Source organism: Corylus avellana, chromosome ca2 (genome assembly GCF_901000735.1).
Source record: "Corylus avellana chromosome ca2, CavTom2PMs-1.0".
Taxonomy (NCBI): Eukaryota; Viridiplantae; Streptophyta; class Magnoliopsida; order Fagales; family Betulaceae; genus Corylus; species Corylus avellana.
Window position 1 is genome coordinate 12,789,833 of NC_081542.1, and position 16,402 is coordinate 12,806,234.

The window sequence follows — 16,402 nt, forward strand, 5'->3', positions numbered from 1 at the left end:
TAAAAAAAAATGTATTTTTTTTATAAAAAAAAAAAGGAAAAAAATTGGGGGTGGCTCTTGGCCATTTGGAGCCACCCCCTGGTGCCTAAGGGGGTGGCCGAAACCACCCCCAATACCCACTGGGGGTGGCCTGGCCACCCCCATGGCCAAAGGGGGTGGCCGAGCCACCCCCAAAAGGCCAAGTGGGTGGCCGATTTTTTTTTTTTTTTTTAAATACATTTTTTTTTTAATTTTAAAAAAAATTAAATAGGTGCTACTTGTCAACATCTAATTGGTCCACGTGTCAGTCTTAACAGTCAACTAACAGATGGATCAAGTTGGTCCTTTATCAAAACCCTAGGGGGGTCCTGTGATAAAAATGAAACCCTAGGGAGGTAAAAATAAAGTTCCTAAACCCTAGGGGAGTATTAGGTATTTAACCCTTATTTTTATTATCTTGCTTAATCAGCACATATTTTCACAAAATATAGTTTTGTGATGCCCCAAAATATCAAAAAAGATTGATTAAAAATAATTGTTTACTTGAATTTATAAAACATCCCATTAATCTGTTAAAGAAGTTCTAATCCTCTTGATAAGAACTCTTACTAGAGAAATAGCCATAAAAACCTAACTTCAGCTTTCTAACCGAACGTTCGACAGGGGACCACCGAATGTTCAATCATGACCTTAGTGCAAACGTTTGAAAAAGGACCATCCTGAATGTTTGTTGACCAAATTGAAACCATTAGTTATTAACCAAACGTTTGTCCTGCAACCCTAGAACCATTGTGTAATAGTACATCGAACGATCGCACCTTAGTACCGAACATTCGATGACAGTTTGAAATTAAATTTTAACCCATTCTCCACCTTGTCTGGCATAAACACCCACACTCCGCTATAAATACCCCCCCCTAAGTGAAAAACCTTTTTATAAAAAATGATTTCCTTGAAAACATTTTTTGATGTTTGTCATGTATGGAAATAACACACACACACACACACACACACACACACACACACATATATATATATATTAAACTTTAAATTATGATAATGTCTCGACTGGATCCTAGCGGTGACCTGGTTGAGTCTTACAAGTCCTGACCAGGTCCAAACGGGATATATTAAACTTTAAATTATGATAATGTTCAGACTGGGTCCCAGCAGTGACCTAGTTGGGTCCTAACCAGGGGTCAAAACGGGGACACGGGCACACACACACACACGGGCACACAATATATATATGTATTAAACTATAAATGTATTAAACTTTAAATTATGATAATGTCCTGACTGGGTCCCAGCGGTGACTTGGTTGGGTCCTGCGAATCTTGACCAGGTCCAAAAAGTCCCAATGGTGGCCTGGTAATTATGATAACGTCCCGACGGGGTCCCGGCTGTGACCTGGTTGGGTCCTGTGAGTTGTAACCAAGTACAAACGGGGTCCTTATCGGGTCTTGGTGAAATCCTGATGGTGGTTTGGTTGGGTCCTAGCGAATCTCGACTAGGTCCCAGTGAAGTTTCGACGGTGAGTTGGCCAGGTCCCAGGGAGTCACAATCGTGTTTCGACTAGGTGCCGGCAAGGTCTCGATTGGGTCCCAATGAAATCCCAACGGTGGCTTAGCCGGGTCCCCATGAATCCCGACTGTGTTCTGAATGGTGTCCCCATGAATCCCATGTTATGTTATGTTACGTGGCACTTCGCATTCCAACTGTATAAGCTTATATGTACATGGACCTATTATAAGAATTTGACTTATATGTATACGTTCCTTTATTTAGTTCAAAAATTGGATAAAGCCCATTTGAGAAAAGCTAATAAAAAGCTTTTAAAAATGACATATAAATTAAGTTTATAGTTAAAAACAAAACAAGACAAAAAGGCTCAAAAGAAGCCGAAATGTTAATTAATAGGAATTTTAAAAGTCACATCACAGTTGGTAGGACACCACGAGAACACTAAAAGAACACTTAGCATTTCTCCATTAATTACAAGGGCCTGTGGTCAATTGTAGTTTCAACGGTCTAAATTAAATTTTACATTTTTGTTTATAAAAAAAGAAAAAAAAGAAAAAGTAAAATTAAATCTTGACAATTAAAAAAATAAATAAATAATTCTTGACGGTTGACAGTTGAAAGAGTATCACATGCTAAGGCTTGGTTATTATAATATTTGCTTGTTATGTTACTTTGGGGTTGTTATCTATTATTCAAATAATTGCTAGCTCATAGCATCCTTATTATTTCTTAATTTTTAAACGATAAATGTTTGGTTTTTATTTTTTTCTTATCTCTATATAAGAGATTGATAAATTCACCATTAAATATGTAACAAAAGATGAAAGTGTAACACTTCTATTTTAAAAAAGGCACTAGAATAATGGATCATACAATCCTTCTGTAGAAAGGTCATTGAGGAATTTCTACAAACAACTTGTTGAGCTTATATATTTTCTTAAAAATATGTTGATCTCATTTATTGAGTTACAAACAGTACCACATTTTATTATGAAACAAATACTTTTGGGTGACCTTTAGTAGATCATTGCCCATAATTATTCATAGAATTACAGAAAATAATTCCATCTAGGCCTAGGCGTTGGAGGTGAAGTTGAAGTTTGCGCATGTAGTTCGCCTGCCGAACAGAAGAGAGCTGAATCCAAGCCTCGCCGTTGCCAAATCAAACTGCAAAAGATTATTCTCCAGCTGGTAACCTCCAAGAACAATCGAAGTCCTTGGCTTTTCGCCTCCATTAACAACTCCAAGGCAAAGCACATCCTCGCTAACCTGCACCATCGAGTTGGCACCGAAGATGCTCCAGTAAACGCTCTCATTCTGCAGAACAAGGTAGATGGTCGGCACAGACGCGCCAAGGCGCGTGCTGAGCACGTTCTCGGAGCTGAAGCAGACGCCGAATGGCGCCACGGAAGCCGCCCTCGTGATGTTCCTGGCGGCAGCCTCGGTGACGAAAGCTTCGGTCAATGCAGTGTAGATAGACGTCTCCAAGACTGTGTAGGGGTTGACGGTGCTGATCTTAGTCCCGCCAAAACCTTCGCCGTCGATGGAAAGCAGTGTCTTATTTATTGTTAAAACGTTGTCGTTTACTTTGATGGATTTTACGCCGATGAAATACTCCGCCGACGGCTCACCTTGCGAGTAGGCGGAGGCGGTGCTTACAGGGTTGATGAACAGCGGCGTGTAGGTGAGGGACTGAGAGGCGTCAATGTTAGGGAGTAGCACGTAAGGACCATCCCCGAAGAACACGACACCGTTTGAGGTGGTCGAGGATGATAAGCAAATTGCGAATTTCCGGTGGAAGCTAAAGGCGGAAGCTAATTGCGAAGGAAATGCAATTCTCGTCCGGCCAAGCCCAGCCATACCGGAAACCCCACTGGCTAGACCCTCCAAGAGGAAAGTTGGTGCGCACGAGAAAAGGAACCGGGTCACGGTAACTACCCGGCCTGGGTTCGACCCGTTTGTCGAATCGACTGACACGACATCTTCGGCTACTTCACCGCCGGTGGCGGTGCGAGTGACGGTGTTGTCGGGTGTGACGCCGCATGTGTTGTTGTTGCAGCCTGGCCTAGGGGCTGAAAAGCAATCCCCACAGCCGCCGGCTCTGGCTAGAGAGCATTGGGCGGAGTTGCACCGGGCAGGGCGGTATGTTGAGGAGGAATAATTCTTCTCGCAATCCACCCACAAAAATTGGCCGCCGAGATCAAGCACTAGGCTTAGTGGAACAAGTGGGGTTCTCTGGTTAATGCGGGTGACGTATTGGAGGGTGGCGGCGTCTTTTGAGACTGGAGCAACCAGCGCTTTTGGGCGGAAAGATTGTTGAGCGAAAGAAGCTGGAGCAATGAGGAAGAGGAGGAGGAGGGTGGAGAAGAGGATGTGTTGATTAGAGGCGGCCATGTTTGAGGTGAGGTGTTAGAAATGGGGAGGAGGCGAAGTGTATTTATAGTTGTGGCGCTTGGATGAGTAGCCAACGCGCAATGCTAACGTCAAATGAGGCTGCCGAAGCTCAATCCAGAATAGCGCCTTTCTAACGTTGACTTTCAACTCTAAGATAATATAATGAGAAAAAGGACAAGATCAGACCGTCGCTTTTACAAAGTATATATATATATATATATATATATATATATATATATATATTTTTTTTTGAAGTTACAAAGTATATTGTTAAGTCACATAACGTGATTGATTGGAAAATATTTGGGAATTTGGATATTATAATTTATTTTTTAAAATAATTGATGCGAAGCTAATTAAATTGATAAGTTATGATTTTTATTTAAGGGTTAAAATTAAGTAGGTGTCACGTGTCAATATCTAATTGGTCCACGTGAAATTTGGTTAGGTTAATTAACGGTCAATTGACGGAGAGACTAACTTGGTCATTTATCAAAATCATAGGGACCTTTTGTGATAAAAACCAAATTCCAAAAAAGAAAAAATAAAGTTATCAAACTCCAAGAGTATTTAGTATTTAACCCTTTATCTAATTATTTTATTAATTTTTATATTATCAATTTATAAAACTTAAAATAAAAACTATAATACTCTGATTTATTATTATTATTATTATTATTTTCCTAATTGTGGATAAGAATGAGATTATAAATCTTATGGCCCCTTACAAATATCTTTAAATAGAAAAAAGCCAACTTCACCCTTACTTTTTTTTTAAAAAAAGAAGAGGAAGAAATTCATTTCTCTTGTATTCATAAAATCAATGACACAAGCAAAAAGTTCTGCCAAAACAATGCCACTAATAATATAAGGTGGAATTTCCCCCACCCCGGTTGTATCAATGTCTTGCTTCAATGTTGTCTTAGCTAGGCCATGGCAGCGGTATTTCATTACCAATTAACATGTCGAATCTGCTCATAGGAAATAGAATTTAAAACCATAAGAATGTCGTCAACAATTTGACCATATCTACTGTCATAGCATGCCTTGGATTGGAAGGAGATCCAACTTCACACTTGAGATTGATTAAATTATTAAATTTATTTATTTGTATTGACTTAAGTTTTAGGATAAGTGGTGATTTAACATGACAGCTGAGCCCCCCCCCCCTCCTCTCTTTCTCCCTCTCTTTCTTTTTCCCCTCCTTCCCCCCCTCTCTTCCCCGATCTGTGTTTCTTTTCTTTTTTGTGTTTGTTTTTGGATTTCGTTTTCTTTTCCCTGTTTTTGTTCTTTGTTTGTTTGTTTATTTTTTCTTGCTAGGTGTTTGTTTGGGCACACTTTGTGGGTGCCGCTCATGGGGGATTCACTCAAACTTCCCCCCAATTTCTTTGAGTGCGCCGCCGATTTCCTCCGCTCCAGCTTTGCCGTTTACTCTCTTCTGCTGGGTCTTTTCACGCGTCCCCACTGCGATGTGCTTCCAACGCCATCTACGCATTGGTTTCCGGCAAGCACGCGATCTGCTTTTCTTCCGACTACTGTCATCTGCCTAGTGTGCTCCTATTTTTAAATTTTTAGTTGTATTGCTTTGATTTTTCATGTATTTTTCTTGTTTTTCTTGCTATTTGTAATAAGACCATGTCCTCTTTCTTGATCTCCTCACTTGTTATTTTAGTCCAGATCCCTGGAGTTGTGGATGTGAATGATATCCTGGCTTTCGAGTTCAAGAGGATGTGTGTCGGCATGTGGTCCTTTTGATCCCAGGGTCGAGGAATAAGAGCTACTTATGCATTAGTTTGTGTCTACCTAGCGCAGATCTGTTATTTCAACTGAAGATTAGTTATAGGTTAGCGGATGTTTGGCGTATTTGATGTGTAATCTTTTAGTTACGACTTTAATCTTTTAACTTCGGCTAGGATCTTTCAGAACGTTATGTTCTGTGATTGTAAGAGTTTTAATGCTCTTAATTCCTCTATTAATGAGATAAGAATGATTTTCCTTCAAAAAAAAGTGTTGACTTAACATGATATTAAAAATCTAAAATTTTGTCATCCAATTCAAAAATAATAATAATAATAATAATAATAAAGAATTTGGAGTTTTTTGAATAGTTGGCTAGTTTATCTTCCTCCATCTAAGAGAAACTCGCCGACATCGCTAATTATGAATATTTTTTTTCCATCTTATCCGTAATAACATGTTTGAACCGACAGAATGCGTGGTCAGATACAGCGAATTACATAATTAATATGATATAGTGTTTCCAGCAGGGCTACGAATCTTGAGTTTGACATTTTTGGCGGGGCTTACAAATCTGTTTATATAATAATCATGCAATGTCTGATATTCTAGGTTTTTGTTAACATTATCAGTATTTTTACAAATGCCTTATGATAAAAGACGGGAAAATAAGAAGAAAAAAAATTTACGTTATTGAAATAATTAACTAAAATTTTCCTTCAATCTTGTAATATTTATCCTTTCTTTTTGCACAAAAAATGAAAAAAATAAAAAAAATAACTTAATCCTCTTTAATTTTCATCATTTTTCCGCTTACTTTATTAGTGTTCAAAAATTCTCAATTTAGTGTATCGAATTTTCAATTTTTTATAATGTTACATACCTGTTAAGTTTTTTCATTAAATCCCAATGAAGAGGGGCTTCAAAATTACTAAAATACTCTTCTTTAAAAAAAAAAAAAAGGAAAAAAAGTTGCAAAGATTCAAGTGTTGATTAAGATTTAGAACATGTTTGAGATTGCGTTTGATAAATAGAGCTTTTAAGTCAAAAAGAGTTTTTGGGAAAAAGATTCATTTTTAAGCTTTTGCCAAAAATGCGTTTTACAATTTTTAGGCTTTTTGGACTCTTAAAAGCGCTTTTATTTTTTACCAAACGAGTATTTTAATATTTTTTTATTCAAACGAACTTTTTTAGTGTTAAAAGTACTTTTAAGCACCTCAAACGCAATCCCAAACAGACATCTGTAAAAATACTTGCGCCTGAATCTTTGCAATTTTTTTATAAAATAAAAAAAATTTGATATTTTGAAATTTTTGATAGAAATTAATGGAAAAACTTAACTAATAGTAATATTGCAAAAATTAGAAGTTCGATATGTTAAATTGAGAGTTTTTAAATTTTGAGAAAGTAATTACAAAATTGATGAAAGTTCATGAAACGGAGTGAAATTTCTCTTAAAAAATTCAACAACTTTTTTTTTTTTTTTTAATTATTATTATTAAAGACAAGCCAAACACATCACGACATCGAATTACAATATACACCCTTTTTATGTGTTTTCAGTAAGTAAAAGAAATGAAGAAGATACATAATATTATGGTCAAAGTCAAAGAGAAGCATGTATTCTGGATGGATTGAGTTGGGTGGCATAAAGCAGCTGTATTTGACGTTAGCCTTTGGCTGGCTTCTCAATCTCATAACCACACGACGTCTCCCAACATTATCTAGAAGCAACACCCACAATCTCACATTCATTTATTATATATTTATTCAAGAGAAATCTTACTCAACATTTTAAGTAGCATTTTCTTAATATTTTTGTCTATGTTGCAAATTAACACTTACTTATTTCTTAAAAAAATATAATAAGAAAACAAACAAAGAAATAAAGAGAATGGTACTTGAAAATGCTAAGTAACATTTCTCATTTATTCATGGAAAATGCCCTGAACGAATCCAAACTCGAAAGGGGTAGTTCACTCGATTTTTACACTTCAACAACAATCAAAAAGTGTCACAACAATAGGTAGCTCAATCGGCTAGGAACTACACCTCATAAAGTGGAGGTCACTAATTTAAATATTCCTCATTTTATGCGGACATGTCATAAAAAAAAGTGTCCCAACAAAGAATATTTTGGTATTTTTACTAATCTTATGTTAGAACTAGTGGTTCACATTAGAACACCAGTGGAAGGCCAAGTAGACGGAAGCAGATAACGATGTTCACGGAGCGGGAGTATTTTGGGGATTTTCAAAATATGTCTGTACAATTAAGGTTTAGGATTTTTTTATATATATGTTATAATGTAACCCTGAATCATTAATAACAAAATACAGCCGCACTCTTTGTGGACGTAGGCACATTGCCGAACCACGTTAAATCTATGTCTCAACTCTCTCTTAATCTCTCTCTTTTCAATTATATATTGTTCATCATTGTTGTGCACGGTAATAACATCTTAACTGGGCATTTTGGTATTTTCACTCGTCTCACTGGGGTTATAATTGACATTTTACGTATTTTTGGTTCAAGTTAATAGAAAATTTTATGTGTGGGATTAAGTGAAAAGGGAAAATAGTTTAGGGAGTGCGTTACAACTTTTTTAAATTAAGGAAAACATTACAATTGAGGTTCTACCTCATTAGAAATAAGTGTAGTTTTCCCTTCTCCAAAAAAAAAAAAAGTGTAGTTTCCCTCAATTTTAATCTATTTCTAAAGTTATAATTGAATACTTATTATTATCATTTTAAATAATCAAATAGCTGGTTTTTGACCCAATCCATCGTTTCTAAAGCTAGAATTTGTATACTTATTATTATCTCTTTTAAATCATCAAATAGCTGGTTTTTGACCCAACCATCGTTTGTAAAGCTAGAATTGTATACTTATTATTAGACGAAATGGTGGAGAGACAAAATGCAGGGAAAGTCTCAATGACAAGATCTTTACTTGTATTGAACATAAAATCTTAAAGTCTTACAAATTTGTCTGGAAGGGGCGCTTTACAAGAATTTAAGGTTTGTTCGACAAGGATGAGTACACGAAGTTACATTGCTTAAAAGGATTCCACATCATTTAGAAAACAAAATTCATGAGGTCAGATGTCTCTTGCCATTACCAAGCGGCTGTATATAGCGACGACCTAAAAAAATGTTTTATAACATTCTTGCAATAATGTCCCTCGTGTTTATCATTATAGCAAAAATTCAAATACTATCAAGGCAAATGAATTTAATTATAGAGAAATGCTATGGTTCTTCTTGGCATTCTCTTGATCCAACGTGGATATTACCAGAAAGAACTGTAGTATTCCTCTTAATTATATGACATGTCAAAGAAACATGTAATTATGTAATAGCCAATAAGCAATAGTAACATTATTATATGTGGATGAAGCTTTTAAAGTTGAGAAATGAATCAAATATCAAATTATCTATATCTTTATCTACTTTAGTTAAATATAATATTTTATTAGTTTTAAACCAATAGAAGGGAGGACAGTAAAAAAAAACAAATTATATAACTTTTACTTTTTGGCTCTTGGAATGTAGGGAATGAATCTTACAAAAGTTAAATTTAAAATAATGTTGGGAGTTTGTTAAATAAGTCTTTTTAAGAGTTTTGTTAAATTTTTAGATAAAAGTTATAATGTAGAGAGCCCATAGTAAATGTTCAAATACATAACGTAAATGAATTCACATTTTCACTTGTACTATAAATTAATTACTCTTAAGATCTAACGTCATTCGATAATTATTTGGCCCCTGTCAATATGAGAATTACTCATGTTCAAGCTTAGTGGAAACAAAATCCTGGAGATACTCGTTCTAAAAAAAATTGTTAAATTTCATTGGATTAGATCTTTGACAAATAGCTTCATAGGCTATAAAGAGTAACAAATCATTTTTGATAATTTTTTTTGGTCGAGGTCTTTATGAAATTACATATTTATCTTAAAAAAAATTTAAAAAAAAAAAAGAAAAAGAAAAATGGGTACTTGTCTTAGGGTGGTTCGACAACCACAAAGCTGATTAGAGAGAGAGGTTGAACCACCTTAAAATGGGTGGTCAAACCACCTCATGGCCTTGGAGGTGGTTCGGTCATCCCAAATACTACCACCACCTCCAAGGCAAGCACTCATTTTCTTTTTCCTTTTGTTTTTGTCATAATTTTTTTTAAGGTAAATGTGTAATTTCCTAAAAATTCCAATACAAATATCCTTAATAAAAATTCGAAGTAATTTCACTGAAAACTCATGAACTTGTACCCGATTTGACAAACTTCTTAAACTTTAAAATCTTTCAATTTAATCCCCTGAACTTTCAATTACTCTTAATTTGAACTCCTCCATCAGATTCAGCCGTTAACTTTTAACGGCAAACCCTAAAAAGACTAAAATACCGTTGATTTTCGTTTTTGTTTTTTTTTTTTTTTTTATAAAAAAAAAAAGCAAAAAAAAGAAAGAAAAAAGACCACGCAGGTCAGGCCAAACCCACGCTGGGTCTCAGCCAGCAGACCCACTGTGGGTCTACCCACTTTGTCAACTCCATGCCGCCCATGTACGGGCTCGCTCAGTGCTTCCAAGACCTTTCCCACACCGACTGCCGCCTTCGCTACGCTCGACGGCTGCTTCCTGCGCTACGACAACTACAGCTTCTACTGAGAAGCTGTTAACCCTTTGGTGGGCTCCGTCAACTGCAGCTATAACACCCCACTCCAATGACACACAATATTGTCCGCTTTTGGCTCCTCCAAACCAGACTTCCCAAAAGGTCAACTATTTTGGTATTACTCTCGCAGAAACACGCTTAACTGCGGAGTTCTGATGGGATCATGACCATCACGACTTTAAAACGCATTGTTGTTATTAAGGGTATAAGTATACATTGAAGTATATCCCCATCTCCATACCCAGGTGATGTGGGACGCCACAATCACCTCCTCTTAGAACCCAGCGTCCCTGCTGGTGACCCTTATAGGATTAGCCAATTCTTGGCGTCTCAGCGAGTGCCCGCTAACGACCTTCATGAGCTTGTGCACACTCCCTCATTTCAAGCTGAGCAATGGCTCTGATACCATTTGTAACATCCCACTGCACTCCCTCTTTAATAGAGTTATAAAGCATTTTTGTATATATTAAATGAATTTATTAATAGTATTTAGTTGATTATATATATATATATCTCCTACGTCTACGTGGTTGTATATATAAGTATATATATCTATGTAGTTGTTGGATTTAATCTACCTGTATAATACCATAAATCCAGCAACTATGTAGTACGCTAACAACATAGCGAATTCAGTGTGAGAATTTGTTAGCATACTGAAGTCAATCAGTTTTTTTTTTTTTTTTTTTTTTATTATTATTTTTTTTTTCGGTTTTTTAGGTTAAATGCAATTTTAGGGCTAAAATCAAACAGACCATTAGTTTCAAAAGTGTCACAACAAGTAACTGTAATTATTGAAAAAAATCACTTGGTACTTCCTTACAAATATTTAACGGATCTCCACGTTAGTACTTGTAAAATGATGACACATGTCCCTAATGTCACATATTGAAGCCAAATCAACAGACCAGATGACGTGGCTTGGTACCTATGTTTTTGGTGCTACATATGCTACAAAAAATGATATAAAAAAATGGTAAATCCAATTAAAAAACTTTAAAAAAATAAAAATAAAAATAAATTTTATGGAGACTTGAGGATGGCCGACCATGTTGGGGGTGATTTGGCCACCCTAGTTTAGCCTGGGTTGGCTTCGGCCATCACAAACCGGTCAGTTTAGGGGTGGCCAAACCACCCCCATGGCCCTTGGGGGTGGTTCGGCCACCCCTAGAGCCAAATGAAAAATATATATCGGGTTGACCATGGGGTGGTTCGGCTACCTCCAGACTGGCTGATCTGGGGTGGCCGAAGCCACCTCCAAGTTAAACAGGAGTGGCCAATGCTATTGGAAAAAATGAAAGGCTATGAGGATAATTCAACCACTCCCTTAGCTAAAATGGAGCCACCCCCTATGTACAAAATAGGGTGGTCAGCCACCCCAATTCTACATTATTATTATTATTATTATTATTTTTTGAATGTTTTTTAAATATAGTATCAATTGCAACACTTTTTGAATCCGAGGGATCAGTTTGATTTTTACCCTAACCAGTGGCGAATCTAGGAATTTTGAGCTGAAGTTTAGGTTGAAGTGAGTTTTATAGGGGACTAAAGTGTCGAGGACATCACATTTGAGTTTATTTTATAGGGGCTAATAAAAAAGGAAACATTACTTTGTATTATGTATACCGTAAAATCCACACATTGAAACACGCACTCTCACTCTCACCCTCACCGACACTTCCACTCGAAATCCAAACTCTCTCTTTGAATCCAAAAACCCAACAATGTTGTCTCTCCCAGTCCTTGTCGTCTTTCTCTCACTTGTTTCCTCTCTGCCTCTCTCTCTCCAAACAGCCCTCCTAGCTCCTATTCACAAAGACAATTCTACCCACCTATACACCCTCCAAATTTACCTCAAAACCCCTCTCCAGCCCTCCAAACTACTCCTCCACCTGGGCGCTTCCTTCTCCTGGCTCGACTGTTACCAAAACTACACTTCCTCCTCTTACCTCCACATCCCCTGCAATGCCTCTCTTTGCGCTTCGCTCCACTCACTCGCCTGCTCCAACTGCTACGACGCGCCCGCCCCCGCGTGCGGTAACGACACCTGCGCTCTCTTCCCTGAGAATCCCGTTACCCGCAAGGCCACCATAGCCAACGCGATCATCGACTCGCTCGCGTTGCCCACCACGGACGGGTCCACTCAGGGCCGACTCGGTCTCGTCCCCGACTTCGTCTTTTCCTGCTCGCGAACCTTCCTCCTCCAAGGCCTCGCAAATGGGGTCACCGGCCTGGCCGCGATGGGCCGCTCCAACTATTCGCTCCCTGCGCAGGTTAGTGCCGCCCTTTCTTCCCCCCGCTACTTTGCGCTGTGCTTGTCTGGTACGCCCTCGGATCCGGGCGTGGTCTTTTTGGGCACCAGTGGGCCCTACTACTTTAAATCTTTAACTTCCAAAATTGACCTCTCGAAATCGCTTATTTACACGCCGCTGATTCTGAACCCGGTCGGGAGCACCGTGATAACGTACTATCTACAACCGTCTGATGAGTATTTCATAGGTTTGACTTCAGTACAGGTAAACGGGAAGGCCGTGCAGATCAACGGCTCGCTCCTGACCGTCAATGAGAACGGATTCGGTGGGACCAAGATCAGCACCGTTGATCCGTACACTGTATTGAAGACGTCCATATTCAAAGCATTTACTCAGCTGTTTGTCAGCGAAGCCTCTGCTTTGAACCTCACCGTAACGAACGCGGTTGAGCCGTTCGGTGTGTGCTATCCAGCAAACGACGTCTTTAGTACGCGCGTGGGACCGGCCGTCCCGACCGTCGATCTCGTGATGCAAAACAATGACGTGTTCTGGAGGATTTTCGGGTCGAATTCGATGGTCAGGATCTCGAGGGATGATGTGGACGTGTGGTGTTTGGGATTTGTGGATGGTGGGCCCAATGCTACGACGTCTGTCGTGATTGGAGGGCATCAAATGGAGGATAATCTTCTTCAGTTTGATCTTGAATCAAAGAGATTAGGATTTAGCTCGTCAATTTTGGCCCAAGGTACCACATGTGCCAACTTCAATTTTACTTCCAATCAAAATCTCAATTAATCCTTTTTTTTTTTTTTTTCTCTCTGTGTTTTATCTGACGATTTCTTATAAATTATAATGTTTCATGTAATAAATGTCTAATATATATATATATTTTTTATTAGTGAACTTTGAATATGAGTTTTTAGATGAATATTTAGGCCTATGATTTCACAAGGGAGATAGCATTATTAGTCGGGGCTCCCCAAGCGGTAGCTTAATCAGCTCGAACTACGCTTAATGAAACGGAGGTTACTAGTTCGAATCTCTCTCCCTTTTTATGAGAGCATGTCAAAAAAAGCTTTGGACCCATATGGAATATAAGCTACTTGGATGGAGGGATAGACTTTTTTAGGGTGATCAGTTTATGGTAGACTCGTGATGTTCATTTGGAGTCTAACAAATGATGGTGCACATTGGCTATGGTTTTATACATAAAATGTATGTAACTTAAGCAATAACAAACAACAAAAGGGAAACCCTCAAAGAATCAGTATGAATATCCAAACATATGAAAATCTGAGACATTCTTTTGGTCATCTAAATGAATGTAAGCAGGAAACAATAGGATCCTATTTCGCAGTAGAAAAATCCTCTTACGTATGATGCAAAGCAGAACAACAAAAAATAACGATAAATTCTATATTGAACAGAGTCTCACTGGCCAACAATGTGGTTTCTATAGAGTTTCACCATCTAGAGTCATAATAAATCTCGTCTCAGAATAATCAGGCATAAAACTTGAACACTTTCGTTAATTCTAATATCAGCGATACATCACCTTACAACCTTAATAGGAAAAGAAGTCCAACTTCAACAGCAGACTTCTCATAGCCTAAGAACCCCAACTTCAACAATGAGAAACTCGATCATGCTTAACTTGTTCGACGGTTGGTAGTTGTGTGGGATTCTGCAGCATCCTCCAACTTTAATAGCAAGATAAGCATGATAAGAAAAGGCATTAATGAAATAGTAAAATACAAAGAAAAGAAAACAAAGAAGAAGAATATTGCCAAAGCACAACAATTAGAGCAAAGTACCTTATAATCATCTCTCAGCAAATCACAACATCCAGACTGATCCTTCTCGAGCTGCTGTGGCTGATAAACCACCACCAACATATGTTGCACTTTCTACAGACCAAGCATTCACGACTAAGTTGAGTAGACAGAAACTGCAGACAATGTTTTCCAAATAGTACAACTACAAATGATGAAATGAAAATGTTTTCTGCTGCAGGATTTTCTTTCCATGTTACTTTAACAGCCCAAAAAAGAGACTTCCATATATATATATATATATATATATATATATATATATATATATATATATTTGAGGAATTTGCAGAAAGGTTCTAAGATGAATTTTGTGATGCACTTTACTAACCTCTACCAACTTCTGCTCGGTGCTAGTAAGCAGATAATGAGAAACTCTGTCCCTCTCACTTTTCAAGCACTCCTCAACCTATACAATTTAATGACATAATAGATGTTAGAATCACAAATTTTTTATCAACATAAACTACACCATCAACAATCTTTGTGTGCATAGACTTGCCTTCAACATGTATTCTGGACAGGAATAATTTGAAAACCAGCTTGATGCTTTTCGAGAATAGTAAGCTACAGAGTCTTGGTGCATCTGTGCTTCAAAATCTTCTTCATAAAGCTTCTTATCTCCCATTCCAATTTCAACAAATATATCTATAACATTCTTCAACAGCTCTGTGTCGATCTGCTCTGCTTCACGTTCTTTATTAATCTGTTTTGTCCACAAACATTTTGGATTACAAGATATAGAACCTTACAAAATTTCAGGACAAGAAGCAATGAACTTACAAGAGTAATTACAGAATCTCTGGCATTAGCTTTAACCTCCGGGTAAACCTGGATTTGAAAGAAAGAAAGAAGAAGAAAAAAAATCTCACATGACCCAAGTAACTTTGAAGCAGAAGACAGGAAGATGAATTTTGTAATGGCCCCAGGAAAAGCGCTAGTCATATATGTGCTATTACTCCAAAAGGACTAGTCAATTTGGAGCTTCCCTATAATTCATTATAAAACCCAATTTTGCTTAGTAACTAGACAATGTGGGACTTAGCACTCTTGACTTACAAATTTAGAGCAAAGAAAAATTTGCATTAAAGGGACTTGTAACAAACCAGATCGTGGAAGCAGGCTAGTCCAACTTCATTAACTGTGGGAAGTGCCCTTGTTGCTATGAAATATCGATCCAGATTGGGAAAGAAGCGTGACAGCCACCTAACCATAACCTTGTGGTTTGCCCATCTTCTCACCAGCTCCCTCAGCATAAATTCATCATGCTTCTCTTTTAGAGAGGGCAACACCTGATACATGAAGTCAACCAGGGAGGATAAAGGGTTAAAAAACCAAACCAAGTATAGCATTGAAAGACAATCAATGAGGCTGAAAAAAATAAAAATCCAACATGATATGAGCCTTCCACAAAACATAGCAATCACAGTCAAAGATGAGAGTACATGACAGAGTTGCAATACAGTAGCCTACAATTAATATGATACTTATAGAAAAACGAAAGAATTGAAGTAATTAACCCAATATTTCTCACCGTCGAAGTAATATATTCCTCAAACGCCTCAAGGTACTTGTCATAGAGCTGTTGTGAGTAATCATGAGGGGTCTTCTGGGTACACATTTTGTAGATTGTTCTATACTAGGAATTAAGGAAATACAATCCCTTATACAAACACAAATGCCTCAAATCATGGTTAAAATTAGGGCTAACAATTTTTTACTAGGCAATTTTTGACATGACCTGATACCCCGATACGAACCAAATATAAAATTAGAGAGGAATGGTTGAAAAGTTTGATCCGTTTAATTAAATCGGTCTGGTTATAGTTGACCTATATAGTCTTATACACATGTCTTGACACGGCCCCACTCGACACGCGGACACGAATTGCCAACCCTAATTAAAACACCAAATAAAGAAGATTGTATGTAGTAATTAATTGAATAATAATAAAAAGGCGCTCGATCACAATACCAGAGACTTGCCGCCATAAACTTCCATCTCTTCCAT

The 16,402-nt window shown here is 37.5% G+C and overlaps 3 protein-coding genes across 3 annotated transcripts; 1 reads left to right on the plus strand and 2 right to left on the minus strand.

Moving 5' to 3' along the window:
- Positions 1-2,337: 2,337 nt before the first annotated feature.
- LOC132171398 (probable aspartic proteinase GIP2) lies at positions 2,338-3,901 on the minus strand. The gene has a single exon (XM_059582705.1). The coding sequence runs from the start codon at positions 3,895-3,897 to the stop codon at positions 2,578-2,580; it is 1,320 nt and encodes a 439-aa protein (XP_059438688.1). The 5' UTR covers positions 3,898-3,901; the 3' UTR covers positions 2,338-2,577.
- An 8,042-nt stretch (positions 3,902-11,943) lies between these two features.
- On the plus strand, positions 11,944-13,385 carry LOC132171403 (probable aspartic proteinase GIP1). Its single transcript, XM_059582710.1, has one exon. The coding sequence runs from the start codon at positions 12,035-12,037 to the stop codon at positions 13,355-13,357; it is 1,323 nt and encodes a 440-aa protein (XP_059438693.1). The 5' UTR covers positions 11,944-12,034; the 3' UTR covers positions 13,358-13,385.
- Positions 13,386-14,155: 770 nt separating this feature from the next.
- Positions 14,156-16,402, minus strand: LOC132169075 (cullin-1-like). The gene is made up of 8 exons (XM_059580162.1): positions 16,367-16,402; positions 15,926-16,030; positions 15,498-15,683; positions 15,175-15,222; positions 14,894-15,097; positions 14,723-14,800; positions 14,377-14,469; positions 14,156-14,262 (listed from the first exon to the last, which is right to left on the minus strand). Exons 1-8 carry the CDS (start codon positions 16,400-16,402, stop codon positions 14,212-14,214), a joined length of 801 nt encoding a protein of 266 aa, XP_059436145.1. The 3' UTR covers positions 14,156-14,211.